The sequence below is a fragment of the Triturus cristatus genome, chromosome 8 (genome assembly GCF_964204655.1).
Source record: "Triturus cristatus chromosome 8, aTriCri1.1, whole genome shotgun sequence".
Classification (NCBI taxonomy): Eukaryota; Metazoa; Chordata; class Amphibia; order Caudata; family Salamandridae; genus Triturus; species Triturus cristatus.
The window spans coordinates 411,959,796-411,981,485 of NC_140591.1; the positions used below are offsets into that span (position 1 = coordinate 411,959,796).

General features: G+C 44.0%; 1 protein-coding gene across 1 annotated transcript in view; it reads right to left on the reverse strand.

Annotated features, from left to right (window-relative positions):
* The window catches only part of VWA8 (von Willebrand factor A domain containing 8), a 1,291,603-nt gene that overhangs the window by 953,326 nt on the left and 316,587 nt on the right, over positions 1-21,690 (reverse strand). The window contains exon 8 of the mRNA XM_085621802.1: positions 2,208-2,316. Within this exon, the coding sequence (XP_085477928.1) occupies positions 2,208-2,316 (109 nt within the window). The remainder of the gene's footprint in view (positions 1-2,207; positions 2,317-21,690) is intronic.

Sequence of the window (21,690 nt, forward strand, 5' to 3'; positions counted from 1 at the left end):
ACATTCAAGCGCTCAAACAGCCTAATGGTAACGCTGGTTTGGACGGGCAAGAGGACTTGTGTGGCTCTGGACACTTTAAAACTGGACCGGGAGGAAGGGAGTTAGGATTAGCGGACATGAAGTTATATTACTATGCTGCACACATCCAGTACCCAGCTAAGTGGATGGCTGACACAAACAACAGCGAGAAGTGTTTTTTGCAAAAAACGCATATGGGTAGAACCCTAATGAAACTATTGATAAGGGGCTCGAGGCTGAGGGAGAAGTTTCCTTACCTGGTGCAAGACACTGCTAGGGTCTGGGAATAGATAATGTCCCGAGTCCTTAGACGGCTGCCCTTCCCCATCTCTAGGAATCTGGAGGGTTGGGCACTAAAACCATTCAAAGACATAGGGTCCATCATGTCCATCACTCGATGGCAAGAGGGAGGCTGTTGACTACTCTGAGATTTGTATCCGGGGGAACGATTCCTCACCTATCAGGAGGCTCATGAGGCTTTCACCTTGGGCTGGGGCCAATTTCTACAATATGCCAAAACTGCAGAAACAGCAAGGGAGATTTGGAAGAACTTCCTGGAGGCAGCCCCATGGTCTGAGCTCCTATAGCTACTTCTGAGTAAGGGGGGGGGGGGCACCTGGCGTCCTGGATGTATAAAGCCCTTAGATCGGACAGGTCTGGACGACAGCTAGTAGCTAGAATTGCCTGGGGGGGAGCAATTGGGGGAACAACTCACAGACAATGAATGGGAAAGGTCTTGCTCACTGGTTAAAGGGGTCTCCGGGATAATTACATTTCCCGCACATATCTTATGCCACTCAAACTCAATAGAATATATGGAGGCCGCTTGACTACGTGTCCTCTCTGTGGATGGGGGAGATACTTTATTACACAGTGCACTGCAAAGAAGGACAGTAGTATTGGCTGAAAGTAATCAAATGGATCCGTGGAATGACAGAGTTGTCACTGGATCCTACCCCTAAGCAGTGCTTATTGGGCATTGTGGGACATCCAATGCAAGGAAAAATACATTATAAATTCCTCCAGCTGGCACTCCTCCTGGTGAAGCAGAGGATCGCTATTGGTTGTTTGGGCACTCCGGAGTACATGGTAGGAAGTTAGGTAAAGGATATTATTGAATTGTCACTAGCAGCGGAGACACATACTAGGCGATCTCGTAGAGATGAAAAGGTAATCGAAGACTTAGAGGCCTGGGAAGAGAAGAAGGGGGTCGATGGCCAGTATCTGACGCATCAGGGGTTTGCCCTTTCAACTTGGGATGCTTCCAGCTGGACCAATATGGTCTGTACAGACACAGGTGGGATTAGAAGGTACTTTCACTGAACAATGAGAGAATGTGATATGAAATGTACAGTAGTCTAGGGTGTTGGAGGGAAAATGATACAATACCAAAGGGACATATACAGGAGGCTGGGTTGCTATACCAATTCTAATATTTTGGCGAAATTGGAATGTAATTGTCACAGTCTTCATGTTGTGCGTTCATAATGTTATGTAAAAGCATAAATAAAGATTTTTTTAGAAAGTTATTGTAAAACTAAGTAAAGGGGTCTTACCCTGGACATAATCTGCACTACCAAAAGGATCTGTATGTTTGTAACATGAAGCGGTTTTATGACATACATAAAACAAGTTCTTCTATTGAATCAATATGTCATGCTTTAACTAATGTTGTTAACTAACATGATTCTTAGGCTGAACTTACAAGTCAAAGGAGGTATGATGGAACAGGTCTAGCAGATACTTTAATCTATTGTATTATACAGTTTGAACTATAATCTGGTCAAGGGAGCATTTTCTCCCGCAATCAATTTTGGGCCCGCAAATCCAGAGCGGGTCTGTGAATCCAAAGGTCTCTGACTGGCTGGTTACAACTTCAGGAAAAATTGGGGGTTACCTGGTTAACAAACATTCCGGACTCTAACAATGATTTAGAATCATGCGGAAAGACCACATTAATTTATGGATAAAACTATTGAAAAAGGTAACAACCTGCACCGAACAAAGAACAATGTGAGATAGCCCTATTTCTTCATCATTTTTGCTTTGGACTCTAACTCTAGGGCTAATAACATGCAGCGACATTATTATCACATTGGTCTCTTACCGCAGATTTCGAGCTCTAATTTAGAGTCAGTTTCTACCAGTAAATACTCCATGATGATCTAAGTGAACATTATTATACGTACCAGAATCTGAATGGCTGCAGGCAGATTATCTGAGGGAAAGTCCGGAAGGCCAATGGTGGACGATTCCTGAGAGCAGAGTGTTGTGGCAAAGGACAAGAGCTGTGTTACTCTGGAAAGACAAGCATTGGTAAATGCATTAGGTTTCTTTCGCCTATGTGATAAATAATACACAGTTTTTTTGTTGTAAGTTGTAGCTTTCCGAGTAGTTGTACACTATAAGTTACAGAAAGTCTGTTAAAGTGTTACTTCTTGTTTATGTACAAAACGGCAATATATTGTGCTGTTACAAGTGGTGTAGTGTGGGTAAGTAATATCAACATTTTGAAAAATGAAATCAAAGAGTAAAGTAATAGAATTAATTGATGTATTAGCAATATTATGTGTTAGAGGAGTTCTGACAACTTTTGGACCCGGTGCCACTGCACTTGCTGCACCATACAAATCATGCCCCTATTGCCTGCAAGATAACTGCATTGTGACTGCCATTTTAGTAGTAAAATACAGCAATATTTAGTGTTTAGAGGAGTTGTGACAACTTTTGGCCCAGTTGGCACTGAGCCTGCTGCACCATTGAAATCATGAAGCTATTGCCTATAAGGTAACTGCACTTGTGACTGCCTGTTTAGTAGTACAGTATTGCAATATTTGGTGTTTAGAGGGGTTCCTAGAGCTTTGGGCCCCAGTGTCACTGCACCTGCTGCACCACTGCACCACTGACATCTTGACCCTAGTGCCTGCAAGGTAACTGCACTTCTGACTGCTTATTTAGTAGTTAGATATAGGAATATTTGGAGTTTAGAGGAGGTCTGACAACTTTTGGCCCCAGTGCCACTGCACCTGCAGCACCATTGAAATCATGGCCCTAGTGCCTGCTAAATAACTGCACGTGACTGCCTGATTAGAGGTAACATGTAGCAGTATTCAGCGTATAGTTGGATTCCTAGAGCTTTTTGGCCCCAGTGCCACTGCACCTGCTGCACCATTCAAATCAAGTTCCTTTTAACTGCAATGTAACTGCAATTGTGACAGCCTGTATAGTAGTAAAATATTGATACCACAAAAGAGAGTTAGGGAGGAAAAGGGCACCTCTACAGTCCTCCAAACGTTCACAAACCACAACAGGGTAGGGTGCTAGTTTCAAACGAAAGGGCACATGACCCTAAATTGGGGCAAGCCCCTCATATTAGGAATCATGTGGCAGCCGTTCAGAATGGGAAGGCCATCCTCAGTGGAAGGGGATGCCTCACACACACATAATAGTATCATGCTTTATCATAGGCATCCTCTCCCCACCTCTGTAAGATGGTACTACCTGGGCGGACTCAACCTCTGCTAAGACTTGGCAGCAGGAGGGAGTTCTTACATAAAACTACTGGACGGAAACCAGTTAAATTAAAAATACCTTTGGGTTTCTCAGTTGTTCCTTTTACTCGTGAGGTCCCTAGGTATATTAAAATACAATTTGATGACGGGTGTACAATGACAGAGTACAATGACTCATGCCCGCCCTATATTTGCCAACAAGTTATTGCCCTCCAAACTTAGCCTAAAAGGTCTGGGGCCTTCGTAAGGGCTAGACGCTCCCTACAGTGTTACCCTAGGTGTCAGAAGGACCCTAGATATTAATGTAAGTGAAACACCCACTGAGTGTCCCAAGTGAATCCTACCTGGGCTACTACCTCCAGGATTTCATAGATAACCCTAAGCTTTAGGGGATACTGACAGGCTGGTCAAGGAGAGGGTGGAATCCTTCATTGTCACACATTCATCAAAAGAGACACCACTCGTGCCAACCTGAGAGCTTCCACTCCCAGCGGCATCACACTATTATGGGTGTGAGGCATCCTCTTCCACTAAGGATAGCCTTTCCGCTCCCGTTCTGAACAGCCCCCATGCAACTCCAAATAGGAGCTGCTTGACCCAATTTGGGGTCTTGTGCCCTATCGGTTCACACTGGCACCCTACCCTGTTGTGGTTTGTGTAGAAGGAAAAATATAACAATATATTTTGTTTTTGTATAAACAGTTTTTATTTTCAACAAAATAATATCGGTACAGAGCAATATCAAAGCCACCGTCAGGCCCCCAATAAATGACTACATCATCTTTACAACAACATGACGATAGTTACAGGTTCCACCATGTCGCCGCATCCGGTCAGTATCGAGCCGTCTATGTGGCGAAGCACTAAGCAGAGGAAATACATACATCAGTAAAGTATAAGATGAATGAGGCCCTACGAAGATATCCCCCTTAATGTGTCGGAGGAGAGGGCTCATCAATATCTGTTAGCAGAGACATCAAAGTGTGTCTTTCACGCCACATTTCTATAGTAGGTGAGATGCAGATGTCCCCTCTGTATTTGTTCCATTTCCCCCATTTATGGTCCCATATCCTGGGGCAGCCTCTACCCCTTGAACACAGCCTTCTCTGCAATCATTGCACTATCCATGTCTTTGGCCCAGTCGTGTAGAATTGGGATAGTGTCGACCCCCCATTTCTGTGCAATATTCCGTTTCGCGATAGCCCAACCCATCGACGCCCATGCCTGCTCCGCCTGGGAAAGGTCAGTAGCCTGCCATATATTAAGCAGGCATAGTTGGGGAGATGGCTTTAGGGACTTATCGCATGTCCTTTCCATTTGCTGTGTGACTTTATCTCAGTACGGCTTAATTTGTGGACATTTCCATAATATGTGAATAAAGGTGCCAGTCTGATTACAATGACGGAGACCGAGCGGGTCAGGCCGTCTACCCAGTCTAAAAAGGAGTTTAGCATCAAAATAGACTCGGTGGAGAATTGTCAGCTGGATGAGTCGTAGTCTCATGGGGATGGCCACTTCCATGAGGGAGGCCAGCGCGTCTCGCCAGTCCTCATCCTCGATACTTCCCAGGTCCGACTCCCAGCCCACAAGTAGTCGCTGCATTGGGTCAGTACGGTTATTTACCAATTTTTTTTATAAGTGAGGGATATTGCTTTTTGGTCCATGGGGTCTAGTATCAACTGATCCTCTAGGGGGGAAGACTCCGGTAGGGGGAGCCCCTTTGGCATGGCCGCCGAAATGGCGTGACTAATCTGGAGGTATCTGAAGGTCTCAGTGTGTGTCAGCTGATACTTAGTCTGAAGGTCGGTGAATGTGGCTAGCTTCCCCTTCACACACATGTCCCCTACTGTGGATATCCCGATTGTGTCCCATTTATCAAACCCAGGGCATTTACTGAGTCGTCCCAATATGTCGGGTTCCCAAAGTGGTGTTGCTTTAGTCAAGCGGTTGTGCCAACCCAATTTCCTTGTTACTCCATGCCAGATCTCAACCGTACGGGCTGTAGGGCTTGTCAAGCTAAGCTTACCGGGATTGGTGTATAGTGCCCTATTATAGCCGCCCTGCCCCATGAGCCGTGATCTGTACGGAAATTTGGGTCATCATGTGGACCAAACACTCACCTATTTATTGCGGTCAGTTGTGAAGCTTGATTATAGAATCATATGTCTGGTAACCCTATGCCCCCGTCATACCATACTATGGTGAGTTTGTTCATAGCAATACGTGGTGGACGGTCCTCCCACAAGAGTCCCTGCACAACGCTATCTATTTTGGAGGAATAGGAGTCTGGGATAGAATTGGGAGTGTTCTGTAATGCATAGAGAAAGCGCGGAAGTGCGAGCATCTTAATAAGAGACGCTCGCCCCAGGAGAGTAAGAGGGAGAGATCGCCAGTGTAGGGCATCGGATTTGAGATGTTGGAGAGGCCCCATCAGGTTCTGTTAAAAAAAAAAGGTAAGTATCCGGGGTAACAAAGATACCCAGGGAGCGAAAGCCCTGAGATGCCACCGGAATCGTATAGCCCTGAGGACTAGAGGGGGTGTCGCCCCATAGCACGTACATCTGAGATTTAGACCAGAAAATCTTGTATCCGGAATGGGTGTGAAATATGTGAAGTACACGCAGCAGAGATCCCGAAGGAGAGGCCAAATAGAGAAGAATGCCATCCGCGTACAGCGAGATGCGGTCCTCGTGGTCTACCATCCATTTCAGTCCCCGTATTTCTGGATCACCCCTAACCCAGACGGCCAGTGGTTCTAATACAAGAGCGAAGAGCAGCAGAGACAGCGGGCCCCTTGTCTCGTGCCCCGTCGGAGGGAGACGGTAGCTGAGCGGTGGTTATTGACGGTGATATGTGCGGTAGGTTGCGTGTACAGCAGCCTGATCCATTTTATCACCCTGGGCCCAAACCCCATGCGAGCTAATACAGCAAAGAGGAAATCCCATTCAATAGTGTCAAACGCCATGACGGCATCTAATGACAGCAAGATCGCTTCCTCCCTGAGAGTTCCAAGTCTACCAAAGGCCCCGTTCACCCGTCGCAGATTACGGGCTGTGTTCCGTCCCGGCATAAATCCGGACTGGTCCAGATGAACCAGTCCGGTGATATAAGGAAGGAGTCGATTGGCCAGTAGTTTGGCCAAGATCTTAGCCTCGACGGTGAGGAGGGAGATAGGACGGTAGGATTTACAGTCGTTTATGTTTATGGACAACCACAATGGAGGCTGTCCGAATGTCGGCCGGAAGGAGTCCCAACTCAAAACATTCCGTATACATATTCAACAGGTGAGGCCCTAATTTAGCAGCCATGGGTTTAAAAAGCTCGCTAGGTAGTCCGTTAGGGCCCATCGCTTTGCCGGAGTGGACATCTTGTATGGCCTTCTGAATCTCCGTCTCAGTTATGTCCACTTCCAGGGAGTCTCTATCTTGTGGGGAGAGTCTCACCACATCTATAGTAGCCAGGAGATCAGCCGACAACAGGGCCTGATATGTCTCCGATATATTATAGACCTCTTCAAAATGAGCAGCAAAGGTGTCGGCAATTTGTTGGGGGTCAGTGAGAAGTGCGCCGTCAGGTCCAGAAATCGCATGGACCCATCTCGAGGCTTGTTCCTTCCGTTCCAGCCACGCCAGGAGTTTACCCGTGCGTTCACCTTGCTCATAGATTCTGTGACGGGTAGCTAAGGAGCGCACTGTGGCTTCTTCTAAGAGAAGTTGCCTATAGTCCTGCCGTCTCATATTTAAACTATGTTAGGCTTCAGGATCAGGGACGCGTGCAATGGCCTCTTTCTTGGTTAAAATATCTGCTTCCATCTCTACCACCCTCATAGAGCGCTCAGTCCTATGTCCCACCATTAAAGACAGTGCACTGCCCTTGATAACAGCTCGAAAAGCTCCCCAAAGTGTCTCCGCAGAATCAACGGAACCCACATTTTCCGCAAAATAGTAATCGGTATCTTTAAGTAGCGCCTCCCTAATGTGTGGTATCTTTAGCGCCCACGGTTATATCGTAAGGGTGCTGTGGCGCCTGGCCTGCTTCAGTCCGAAAGTCTTAAGGATGGGCGAATGATCAGATATCCCGCGTGCTAAACAGCTGGACATAGTGAAAGCATGAATATCTTGTGCATGTGTAAACATGTAGTCGATTCGAGACTGGCTACTGTGAGCCCCCGATTGGAACATGAAGTAAGTATGGAGCGGGTTCAGCCACCTCCAGACGTCCACTACGCCAATGGCATTTGCGAACTCGTTGAGCTGTGAGCCCCGTGGCGGATCATCTCGGAGTGGGAGACAGTCCTGTGATCCATACATAGTTAAATTAAAGTTACCCCCGAGTATCAACACACCTAAGGGTAGTTCCATTAGTAAAGTCCCTACGTCTCATAATGTCAATCGCTGTAACCCAGTGGGGGCATATACGGAGACTAAGTTAAGGACTCGTCCCTCCCAGGTGCCCCTGACAGCTGAGTATCTACCCTGTGCATCAGTCCAGGTGTTGTGTATCATATATGGGCAACCTTTGCGGAGGAGCATCCCCATCCCCACCCCCCTTGAGCCTGAGGAAAATCCTGAGTGAACTATCATTTGATACCCCCATGTATTCAGGACCCACAGGAGTTCCCTACCAAGTGAGTCTCCTGGAGCATCACAATGTCCAAATCCTGCCGTTTGATATGCTGCAACACAATATCCCTCTTGATCTTGTCCTCAGGCCATTAACATTCCAGGTCAATAAGTTGAGAGCTACGCCAGATGCCATCTAATTGTTTTGTTGGGAAAAGAAATCATCTTGAGGAACCCAGCCGCTAATGGGCCTCCAAAGCACCCCTACATCGCGTGGGAAAAGCTAGGCGGTGGACAAGAACGGCTCAAATGGAGTTCATATTCACAAGGGACAGTGGGACCAGTTGCTTCACAGGAGAACCAAACATGGCAATGTACCGATACAAAAAATAAAAGAAACATAAACAACAAACCCCTTACCCCTCTCCCAGTGTGGACCCCACCCTGCCTCCCTGCACAACGGGTCTAGAACCACCCGCCACCCCCAACTTGCAGAGTGCCTGTCACCCTCCCTTGCCAACTTCGGGTACGTGAACAACCCCACTCCCTAGAGCAACAATCTAAAAACCTAAAGACTAGCCCCGGCCAATAAGCCCCGAGGGCGGAACATACTTAAACGAATGTCGGGTGACACAGTGCAAGACAAAGCATATGTATCAGCTCAACAAAGGATCATACAGAAAAGGTTTGATTCCTCCAGTCAATACGAGGAGAAACTACAGCTTGAGTACAGCACTTACTCACCAGCTGAGTGTGAAAGTCAAAGACTCAACAGCCAGTTCCTCTTACTTGTGTAATGTTCGCATTCACCCCGTCGGGCTCTGAGTCCCTGAATCAGAATGAGGAGGGGACCGTCATTGTTGACGCCGGTCACTGGCCCCGCCGGCCACAGGTGTAGATTTGTGTGACCGCTTACCAACTGTACACCAGCCGTCAAGCCAGTCCCAGGTGTCCTCGGGTCTCATGAAGAATCACAATTTGCAATCCGATTCAACCCGGAGTTTTGCTGGGAACAACATGGTGTATTTGACCTCCTGATCTCTGAGAGCACACTTCACTTCCAGGAAGCTACAACGTTGTTTTTGGACCCTCAAGGTGAAATCTGGAAAAAAGGACACTTTACTGTTTTCGAATGCCAAAGGGTGGGCCACACGCGCAGTCTGGAGGATCACATCGCGGTCCTGAAAATTAAACACTCGGGCCAGAAACGGTCAGGGGTGGGGGCTCCCGGCTTCGGCCTACCCCCAGGCACACGGTGAGCTCGTTCAATGGAGAAACACTTGGATAGACCTCGTGGTTGAAGTCGTTGTAGGATCAGCTCCTCAACGAACAGGTCGGCTGCCTGCCCCTCCGCTCATTCCGGTATACCAAGAATCCAAACATTTTTGCGCCTCATTCGGCCTTCATAATCGTCCAGTTGCAGGGCCATCGCCTCATGGGAAGTTTGAAGTTCGGTCACCTGTTTCTTAAGGAGGGCCGAGTCATTCACCAAGTCTTTAGTGTGTTCTGGACTGAGCTCACTCGATCCGCCATTTTCCTCATGTCTTCCCTGATTAAGGAGACCTCTGTGTCGATCCGGGTTTCGAGGGATGTCTGTAAGGTGGTTATTGCCGCTAAAATATCTTTGTTTGTGGCTTCTGGGCTCTCACTCTGGGTCGTGGCGGTGCCCTGGCCTTCCTCTTTATTCTTCTGCCACGCATAATTGTCTAATTTAGCCTGCTTGGCACTTTGTCCACTGCGGCCTGTCGCCATGTTTGCTCTGCTAGAGAGGGTGCAGTTGAGGGCCAGGACGCACCAGCTACTCACCGCCGCCAGCATTGGGATCCCCCACCCGGCCTGTCGGTTTTGGCAAAGAGCACCCCAACACCCAAGCCGATGGACCGCTAAGCAGCACCCCTCAGTAGCGTTAAGAGTTCTGGACGCCCACAGTGATGTAATATCTGGAGGCCTTGGCTCCTCTTTGGTCAGTAGGGCCTCAGTGCGAATAGTCCACATCTGGATAGTCCCGCTTCCTCCACTTTAAGTCCAAAACCAGGACAGGCAACAAACAGGAACACCAATCAGTTACTGCCCCCCGGAGATCTATAATGGCCGCCACACGAGGGATCCTTCGTCATCCCTCTTGACCGGGGGAGTGGCTGCACTGCCAAGGACCAGCTCGGATTACTCACACAGAGGCTGCGTGGGCACAGCGGGCAGCAAGCAGGACGGTTCGGCCCCTCGAGCCATCCAGCACACCGCGGAGGCAGTTGCGCAAGTCGTTCAGACCTTCTCCACCCTCTGGGGCGGTCACTTGTTCGTGGTCCCCCACTCCATACCCGCTTACAGGTATTTCTTCGGCCGCGACGGCGGCCCGCAGGTCTGCTTCTGGATGTGATGGGGCAGGTGATATAGGGGCCACGTTAGTCTCCAGGGCCGCGAGGAAACCCTCTCCTGTTCTTAAAGTCCCGATCAACTGTGGAGAATGGCGGCTATGTGGGGATTTGGCCTCAGCCGGTGCTGGATGCCCCGCCCCCCCGGCGTCCACCAACCTGCATGGCAGCCCCGCCGGGTGCCTCCTGTGCGTCCGATGGCACCGGTGTGTGAGCGTCGATTGTCTGCCCCCGCAGCGTCGAACCGCGGCCCAGGCCTCAGCTGCGGCGTCAAGTAGAGCTCCTCTGCCGAGGAGCGACACAGCCCTACGGCACAGCCGCGTCGGGTGGTGCAAGCGGCGGCCGTATCAGTCCAGGGGCCCCTTCGATTTGGCCCAAAGTTCGTACGCTCTCGGGGCAGCAGCCGCAATCTTCGTCAAGCCCCCCGGAAAGGAGATTTGGCCGGGGCAGACGATGTTAGATGGATGTTTCAGGAGTGGCGCAGCGGAGCTCGGCTCCCATCCGGCCATTCCCTTCGGCAGTTGGCCACGCCCCCAATATAACAATATTAGGTGTTTAGAGAAGTTCTGACAACTTTTGGGGCCGGTGCCACTGCACCTGCTGAACCAATCAATACATGACCCTGTTAGTTGCAAGGTAACTGCACTTGTGACTGCCTGTTTAGTAGTAAAATATAGTAATTTTAGGTGTTTATTGGGGTGTATAGAGCTTTTGGTCCTGGTATCACTGCACCTGCTGCACCATTGAAATCATAGCCCTGTTGTCTGCAAGGTAACTTGACTTGTGACTGCATGTTTAGTTTTACATTTTAGCAATAATCTGGGTTTAGTGAGGTCCCTAGCATTTTTGGCCCCAGTGCCAGTGCACCTGCTGCACCATTCAAATCAAGTCCCTTTTAACTGCAAGGTAACTGCAATTGTGATTGACGGTTTAGTACTAAAATATAGTAACATCAGGTGTTTAGTGGCGTGCCTAGAGCTTTTGGTCCTGGTGCTATTGCAACCCGCTGCACCATTCAAATCAGGACCCTATTGTCTGCTAGATAAATGCACATTTGACTGTCTTATTTAGCAATAAAATCTAGCAATACTCAGGGTTTAGTGGGGTCCCTAGAGCTTTTGGCTCAAGTGCCACTGCACCTGCTAGACCATTCAAATCAAGTTCCTTTAAACTGCAATGTAACTGCGATTGTGACTGCCTGTGTAGTAGTCAAATATAGCAATGTTATGTGTTTAGAGGAGTTCTGACAACTTTTGGGCTCGGTACTACTGCACCTGCTGCACTATTCAAACAATGACCCTGTTATCTGCAAGGTAACTGCACTTGTTGCTGCCTGTTTAGTAGTAAAATATAGCATAGCTCTTGTATATTAACTGCATTTTTAATGTGCAATGTTCATTACAAACTTTTTTAACTTAATCATAATGACTAAATAGATTAGGTTGAAAAAAATCAATCTTATAATGCCTACAAAGTGCAAAGAAAGGTACTGAGGCATGAATAGGAAATGCCACAAACGTTTTAAGGTTAAAGCATCTACTCTGCACACAACTAAGTAATAAAAAGCAAGCATTCCAGCATACTGTTAGAAGCTGTCTACCTTTTCCATGGGAAGAGATCTTATCTTGACAGTGAATGGGGCTTAAACTGTGTGAACAAATTTAGTAGAAGTATCGTAAATGCATGTAGCCTGGGGAAGTTAACAAAAAAAGAGTTCCACATAAAAGCGAATTAACACAGTAATTTGGCTCCGGAAACCGTTAAGATATATTAAATACAAGAGATTTCACAAGCTCAGTGCAAGCACTGTGCAGGCAAAACCTATAAAAGGAAGTGTTGTTCAGATAAAAATTGTAATGTAACGTAATGTTGGTATTAAAGCAGAACATTGTACAGAACTGTGTATCGATATGGTGGTAAACAATGCCCGTATCTCAAAAGCAATATATAATACCAGAATAAAAGATGGAGAGGTGCTGTAGCAGGAAATATGAGCGTTTCTTCTATACGTTAACTTTCAGGGCACTGGTACTGTCAGTCTACTGAATATTCAATGTAAATCATGTGCTTACAAATTATAAGCATCGTGAACTTTATATTGGAAAGCTTGAGTGTCCTAGAGTGTGCATGTGTATGTTTTGGCCTGTGCGTAAGACACTCAAAAGCAATATAGCAACCTTCCTGATTAACACTCATCTAAGTGGAGTCCAAAGCTTGTCTAAGGTTATATTCATTCAATAACACACAAAATTCTATAGATGAAGTGATATCATAGGTACTACATCTCATTCACATCTTCAGGTTACTGTTCTCAATATAGTATCACTAAGGGTAAGAGTGGGCATCGTGAGATAATCCATCTGGAACCCTAACAACAATGAAAGGTAATTATCTACATAAGAAAGATTTTTTTTTTTTTTGCAGAGTTTTATACAGCGCGAACTTGACCCTCGGGTATCAGAGCGCTTTACATAGCACCAGTTACGTTACATGAGGACACACATTCATTATTGGTAGGCACGGGGAGATTAAGTGATTTGCCCAGAATCACAGGATGTTCAGCGTCATTGCCGAGACTCGAACCCAGTTCCCCAGGTTCGAGGTCGACCGCCCTAGCCGTTAGGCCAACTCCTCTCCCCAGCTTGGTTTAAATGCCACTTATGAGGCCTTGCCCTTAAGCAGGGATTGTAGAGGTGCTAGTTGAGGTTTCGATTTGCCTTTTCTGAGAGGAATCGAGTGTATGCTACTATTCTCATCCACGCCAGCCCCAAGTATTAACAAGCTGTGGACCCTTCAATGAACATCATATCGTATTGTAGTCTGTGCTCAATGTTTACCAATCGCTACACATATTGCTTGTTGAGGCAAATGAGGAATTGTTATGGAGTTGAAACTATATGTGATTTGCCATGAAGGCCGAAGCAGAATATGGTGTTAAATTGTTGACAATTTTTAAAGAATTTTTAAAGATATTGATGAAATTATCTTTTTCTTGTGTAGTCTCAATATGAATTATTGTACAGTTTGTGAGAACTAAACAATGAAGAGAAACAAACTGAAAATGGGCGTTAAGCCCCGCCGTACCACAGTGGCTGTTGTCACTAAGTGACATCTCCTGTGTGGGCCTGCACATTTGTCTGCATGCTCCTCACTACATCGGCCATTCAGCGACAGCAGCTGTTGGCAGAAAGAGTCTCCACAAGTTTCAGTAGTTTAAAGGCAAATTTTATAAATAACCAGGGAGCACACAGAGTAACCTGTGCCGTCCGATGTGCGGAATCAACTGCTGAAGGAGAAAAGTTCACCCAAACAGCAGGCAGAAACCAGATGTCAAAGGGGAATCCAGGACAAGGGTAAACAAGTAAGTACAGACATAGGTAAAGTGGTCATGCATTGCAAATGTGCGATATATTTACAAAAGTAAACAACACAATCAATTATTTTATGAGCTTCTGCCTTTAAAAACCCAAATAAAGAAATAAATGTAAATTAAAATCTTTATACCTCACAGGCATAGGGGGATTGTGAGTAGAGCGAGAATACTTTTACAGCTGAAGCACCACATGTGGATCTGTAGAAACTTAAGAACTGCAGCGGCAAGCTTAACTGTGCAGCTTGGAAAGCGCTGAAAAAGTATCAACTGATGTAAGTGAAATTGACAAACGTGAATTGAAATTGACATACACGCAAATGTTTCATGTCAAATGACACAATAATCTGTCTCATTTACATAGAAGTGAAATGTGTACCATTGTCTGTGACAAGTTCTTTAGGGGAGCCTTTAACACAAATTTTGTTTCCAAAAATGTAATTGTAGCATTGGAGTTGGGAGTAGAAACAATATCAAAATACACTCACTTTGAGAAGTAATCAATTAACCGCTTCAGATCAATAGCACTCCTGGATTTTGAAGGGAAGCTGTTTGCTAAGCACTACTAAACAAACTAAAGAATTGGGCAGAAGTAAAATTATTAATTCCATTAACGCAAACAGGATTCTGCACCGGTTGTTCAACTGTTGACAACTCTTAATCTATTTGCAAAAAAACACTTATACAGAAATCAACATTATTTGCATGTTTCGTGGACTGAATTGGCAAAGGCTGTGGACCAAGCTCTTAGAATGGAAAATTGATCCTTATCTTCTGCATTTTATCATCGAATTGCATACTGATACTTGGCTACAAGTAAAGCTATTCATTGGCAGTAACCGGACTTCTAAATGCAGTACCGAGAACTGCCTCAATCAAGGATGTATTTTGGCCCCCTTATTATTTTCCTTGTATGTCGTTGATTTAAGAGAGTCACTGGAGTCAGATCAGGGTATTCCTTCCAAGCTGGGATGTACTAAAATAACATATTTGGCCTATGCCGACGACTTGATGATCCTGTCTCAAACTCCAAAAGGCCTTCAACACCATTTGCATAAGTATAACTTGGAGAACGGATTAATTGCCAATCTGTTCAAAACAAAAGTCATGACCTTTGGGAAGAAAACTAAATTTGTGGGGTGGATCCTAGGAGATACTACAATCGAAATAGTGAAACAATATGATTATCTCAGAGTGATATCTGAAAGCAAGATATCATGGTCGAAACATCTAGCAATTAGAAAGCTTAAGTCTACGATGATCACCAAATCAGTGCTAATATTTGCAAATCTGTTTGGCAGGAAAGCAATCAGGCCATCATTCAAAGCATTAAACATTAAACTGATTCCATATTTGTCATATGCATCTCACGCGTTGAACCACAAGACCATTTTTAGTCTTGATAAAAATGTTATGCAACATGTACGTAACTGCTCCACCTCCGTAAAGCAAGCCCCAACTATGTCATCAGACTAGAATTAAGTCTAAAATCTCTAACACTCCACTAGTGAAGCACTATGAATAACTTCTGTGATTGTGCAAAAGATGATCCAACATCATTAAAATACCTAATCTATCAGGAAGTTAGCAAAACTACATACAAAGACTTAAAGTTGCATACCTTACCGGCAAGCTTAGAAACTTATGATTTACCTGATCCACAGACACTGGCACAGATTAGGCAAACAGCCTGGAAAATTCTACTCCGTGGTACCTTTACTCTTAAACAGACACAACCATATGGATGTAGTGTTTGACACCTACTCTCTATAGCCACAAAAATACTTTGCATCAAATTTGCCTGGCTATGTTAAAAAGACATTTTTAAGGTTCAGATTCTTTTATATTCTGATTCATGTATTCAAAGGGGGCTTCTTTGTGGGCATGCACCAAATCCCTTCTACACATCATATATATTTGCCCTAAACTGTTGCATTTAAGAAAATAGCATTTCTGCCCCATGTTCAACCAGGCAAAATTCAGATCAACTGTGGAAGCTGTCAGGTACTGTTTTAGCGCTAAGGAAGACAGTGCAATAATAATGTTAACAACATTTTCAAATCAGGCTTACAAAGCCCTATCTGTATGATTTTCTCACTCATTTATATATCCTGATTTGTCTCTTTTGCATCTGGATTCACCTAACCTGTTTTTATACAACCTGTCTTAATCTATATGCCTTTTTACATATTTGCACCACATCTATGTTTTTTTGTTTTTGTTTGTTTTTTAATTAGTAGGTCAAATAAGATCGATGGAAGAGGCTGCTTCAGACTGTGAAAGGGTAGACCAATAGTGCAATAATAAGGCTAGTAATATTACTGGTCGAGATTTATAAAGCATCTCTTCCGCAATCATATAAATGTCAACACTTTGCTTGACTATGCTTTTATCAAGATTTATGCAAACTGTGCCAAAATACTGATTCCAAATTATATGTCTCTGGATGTTAGTATATTTCCCAAAAATGTTATTTAAGAAATGGCACCTCTTTCTTTTTTTCCCTGAGAGCAAAACAAGATCAACCGTTTAACCCGCCTGCTACTGGGATTGTCTTAAGGACAGTAGTGCAATAATATGCCAATTAATTTTTTAGATTAGGCGCACAAACTATTAACTATGTGATTCAGATATTCTGTCCATACTCTGAATTGTATGTTGAGAGTTCACATGCAAAGAAACTGGTCTCTTTCATGCCATGATTTTATAAGACTATTATTTTAGAAGTATTTTATCTATCTTCTGATACTTGTACTGACCGTGATGTTCTATACATTTTATTGTAATCTTTTGATTAATACAAGAAACTTTTTATTGTAATCATTTGATTAATACAATAAACTTATATTACTACTACTATTAATCAAATAGCATATATGTTTGCTCTGTAAGTATCATCGCAAATGAGCCAGCAAAGTCTAAAGCAACTTTCACCCAAGCATCACTAGGCAAGGGAATCATATGTAGAGCAGTTTTGCAATGCTTATCAGACAAGAGACACACATAGCAACAATTAATCCATTTAGAAACCTCTGATTCCAAAGATGGTCATCAATAGCATTGTTGAATGGTTTTACAGGCAGTATTCACCACAAGGTGCGCTTTATGTGGTAGCTCAATCAATTAATCCCTAACAGAAACAGGAAGAACACAAAGATGACGTCTCAACAAGACACCCTTTACTACTGATAACTTATTGTAACTTGAGCAATTGGCCTCAATTCAACTTGCAAACTCCTTTCTTTGAGCCACCAAACGCTGACAACATTTAAAACATTTGCCAAAACGTAATCATCTTTTGAAGCATCAAGCCATTGCTGGGGCGAGATCAAATGTTTACCTTCTAAAATATCTTCCACCTGTGCTACCACACACTCCACATCATTATCCTGTCCCCCAATACACCAGCAACATGAAACCTAGATAAACAATCTGCCCCCAGGTACAAATTCCAGAGTGAAATTGTATCACCGAAGACATGACAACAACCTGAAAAGTCTGCCAGACAAATTCCCTGGACCATTGCTAGTGAGTATGTAAACTAAAGGTTTGTGGTATGTGTATAAATCAAAATACTAGCCCCACAAAAAAGTTCTCAACATTTCAAGAACCTAGTGCTTCTCTTTATGAGTTTGGGCTGTTTCAAAGAAAAAAGAAGCAAAAGCAATAGTCTGATCTTTGTCCTGTACCCACTGAGGTAACACAATGCCCAGACCAATCTGGCTAACATCCATAGTTAAACGATATTTCTTGCCAGACACAAAAGGTGAGAGAGCTGGTGCTGAAACAAGATAACTAACTTTAAGAAAGGCCTCATTGACAGCCTCAGTCCAGACACACTTTTCACCTTTCTTTAGAAGCTTACACATAGTGTCCACTAAAAATGCATAACCCTGAATAAAACATGCATGACATTCATGCAAACCTAAGATAGAGTGAGGTGTATCCTTGTCCCTGGGAGCAGAGCATTTTTAATTGCTTGAATTGCAGAACATTTTGGCTTAATACTTGGGGACTGATGGTATGACCCAAATAATCCAGTTGTTCAATTAAACATTGCCATTTGCCCCATCTAAAACCAGTGCTTAATTTGAGCCAGTGGTTTCCGGTGCTCAGCACCGGCACTTAATTGTCAACACCGGCACCTGTGACAGTCTGCCACAAAGTGACACTGTTCTGCTAATTTTAGGAGGACCACAACAACAGTTAGTTATTAATTCAATAAACATTAAAAATGACTATTAAGTGCTTCCCAGGCCATTCTTATAGCTTTGGGGTTTGAAATAGTCCAAATTGTCACGCTTGTAGGAGTGTGATGGTTACTAGTTGTATTATTATTATCATTGGCAGTATGGCAGGGGCAATGTGTGGTGCAAGCTGCAGGGACCCCCTGGCGATGGTCCTGGCACTTTTTTTTTTTTTAACAAATTAAGCATTGTCTAAATGCCAACACCCTCTAAACACAGTGAAAACCTTATCCAAAATCAGATTATGTTCTTGTACGTTGTCGGCATAAACAAGAACATCATCTGGCGATGGCTTGCACACATGGCTGTGGAGGTTAGTCCAAATGGCAGTCTAAGAAATTTGTATGCTCAAAATGGTGTGACAAAGGTAGTTAGTTCTTGCAATGAAGCAGCTAAGAAGATCTGATGCTAGGCAGATCTTATATCAAGTTAAGATAAAAACTTTGCTTGACCCAGATTACCTATCAATTTGTCGATTTTGTGTAGCGGGTGACATTCAACTATAATATTCTTATTAAGTGTGCAAAGGTCAGCACACAAACTAATCTCATCTGACTTTTTGAATTATAAAACTAGGGCTGACCCACTCTGCGGAATTGGACTCTTGAATAATGTTCTGAGAGACCAATCAATGCAATAATTTCATAAGAACATCTCTTAAAGTTATAGGTATAGGTCTTACCTTGTGAGTAATTGGGACAGTGGTTCACTTAAGCCTGATTCTGTCATAAAACTTAGCAATATTGCCAATTTTTTCATCACAAAGTTTTGGAAATGTGAATTTCAGAAATTAACATCTGGAACCAACATCAAACCTAATTTCACCAGATCTTGCCACCCAAACATATTTCTCCCTTTCAAAGGCACATGAATTTTAGTTCCAATTTTCCTACCGAAACACATAACAAAATCCATAAAATAGCCAAGAACCTCTATATCACCGTAGGCCTTAAGATGTATATTAGGTGTGTTCAAACCGCTTTTCTCAACCCCATTGTTTGTAAAACAAGGAATCAGAAATATTAGTGACGGGGACTCCTGAATTAGCCATCATATTTAAATTAAGATTGGACTCTAATATTCTTTACACCAGGTTTCTTTGGCTTTGACAGTGGTATAAACATTTGTGTCTACAGTCAACACTACTTTGGATAAATCATAAGTACAAATATTCACATCCAAGTCAACACTATCAAACTTGGCAGAAGTTTTGCCACTTTAACACACGCTTTGAAAGTGACACCACTTTTTGCACTTAATGCAGGGTTTAGCTTGCTCTTGACAGTTGGGATTATTCCTTGAGTGAGCGCTAAAGCCAAACCTGTAGCAAACACCATTGTTTTTTTTTGTTTTTTTTAAAACAGAACTTCACCTCCGGACTCACCAAATACGCCAACAGAGTCACCCCACTAAAATCAGCAAAAGCCAACAACACCTCCAAAAAAGCCAAATGGTACACTCAAGAGCTCAGAACTACCAAACGCAACTGCTACCACTTCAAGAAGTGCTGGCGTATGACGAGGAACCCCTCCGACAGAGCCACCCACAAAGCAGCCCTTAACAACTACCACCACCACATCAAGGAAACCAAGAGAGCAGCAATCACTGTCCTCATCGACACTGCGGCCAACTGCACAAAAGAACTCTTCAAAATCGACAGGGAATTCTCCAACCCAACAGCCACAGAGACCACCAGCCACCCCTCCCAAGAACTTAGCGACACCCTCTCAGACTACTTCCACAGCAAGATCACCCCATCTACAACAACTTTGACTCCCTAACCCACAACTATCAGCCTCAACAACCTCTCTGAACCTGCAAACACAAGTCGCACGATAACCGCTTGGTCCCCGATCACCAATCAGACCACCTCAACCATCATGTCGTCCATCCACTCCGGGGCAACCATTGACCTCTGCCCCCACCATCTCTTCATCTTCGGAATCAACCCTAGCAGCACCGAGCTCACCAGCATTCTCAACACCTACATCTCCACAGCAACCTTCCCAGACGGATGGAAACACGGAGGTCAAATCCATCCTAAAGAAGCCCTCTGCTGATCCCAGCGACCTAAAACATTACAAACCGATCTGCCTGCTCCCCTACCCAGCCAAAGTACTCAGAAAAGCCACCTGCCAACAGCTTATTGAATACTTGAAACTAAACCTCCTCGATGATTCACAATCAGGATTCCGTGCCAACCACAGCATGGAAACCGCAATGATTGCTGCCACAGACAACATCAGGACCCTCCTCGACCACAGTTATGATGGTGTCCCATCTTGTCACTGAGTGTGTGTTCTAGCTGATCCATGGAGGCTATGTGCTTTCCTTCCTGTCCTTCATTAGACCACCCTCTTTCCGTCAGATCATTCTCGCAGCTCATGTTACTATCGTGGAGGTGAAGGTTCTCGCCTTTCTCAAGAAAGAGTTTATAAAAGTGGCACCTCCGGAAGAAAGGGGACTTCCTCAAGACCTGGCTGTTCGAATAAGCGTCCAGTACCTGAAAGCGCCTGGATACCCTATCGGGTGATTAGCCACATTTTATAAATCCTGATTAATTGATTACTTCTAATATGTTGTAAATAAACCACACTTTTAACTTTATAACCTGTATTATATATGTCTATGCATTTACTGCTTTCAGTGATTTTCACTGATTGGAAATTTCAGTCCTTTTACCTACTGGCACCCATGAACTGGAACTATCCCCCAGCTAAAAAGTACTCTAACTCTCTGCTAAATGTAACAAAAAAGTGATGGGGGAATGCTTGAATTACTCTAAGCCACTTAAACTTATTCGAGTATCATTCTAGCCCATCGTTTTTCTGCACACCGTGCCATCTCATACAGGAGTCAGCCATATGCTAATAAGCCTTGGTCCTTCTCCAATAGGAACACTGCAGACCGAACTGCCATGCCAGGTCTCTCTGAAAAAGAGCATAAGCAACCAGAGACTGGTATTGATTATCTCTCCACTAAGCACCATCAAAAACTGCTCTCAAACATCATATTTTTCATATTCAGTATACTTTATTCAGCTAACATAGCCATAAAAGACAACAATGCAATAAAACATACAGTTAAAAATGCGAGCAATACAAATAGTACATCAATAAGGTAAAACAAAGTACAATAAAACTTACAGTACAAATACGAGTGCCACACCACATCAATGGTGACCAAAAAACAAGAGTGCAATAAACACAGAACAGCGCTAAACATTTACCAAGACCCTTAAGTCTCGCCGAATTCTAAGTGTGTAACCCTAACTCTGACATGATTATTTAGGCCATAGTCTATAAATATGATTATAAAAACATCCATAAATAGATTTTAAACTCATGACTAATATGGAAATAATTAAATAAAGTAAAATGCACATTTCTGTATACATACAGCAACATCAAAGGGACATCAAGTTATGGAAGAAATCTCATTCCAGCTCCCTGGGCCCTTTTAAGTTATATTAGCAGCTCTTTTAATGACTCTGGTACTGCAATTAAAAATCTTCCTATTTAATATACGAGATTGAAAAATCTCATATTTATCAACAGACTAAGAGCTTGATCCCTATTAATAATCTTATAAGCAACAAAAAGAGGTTTG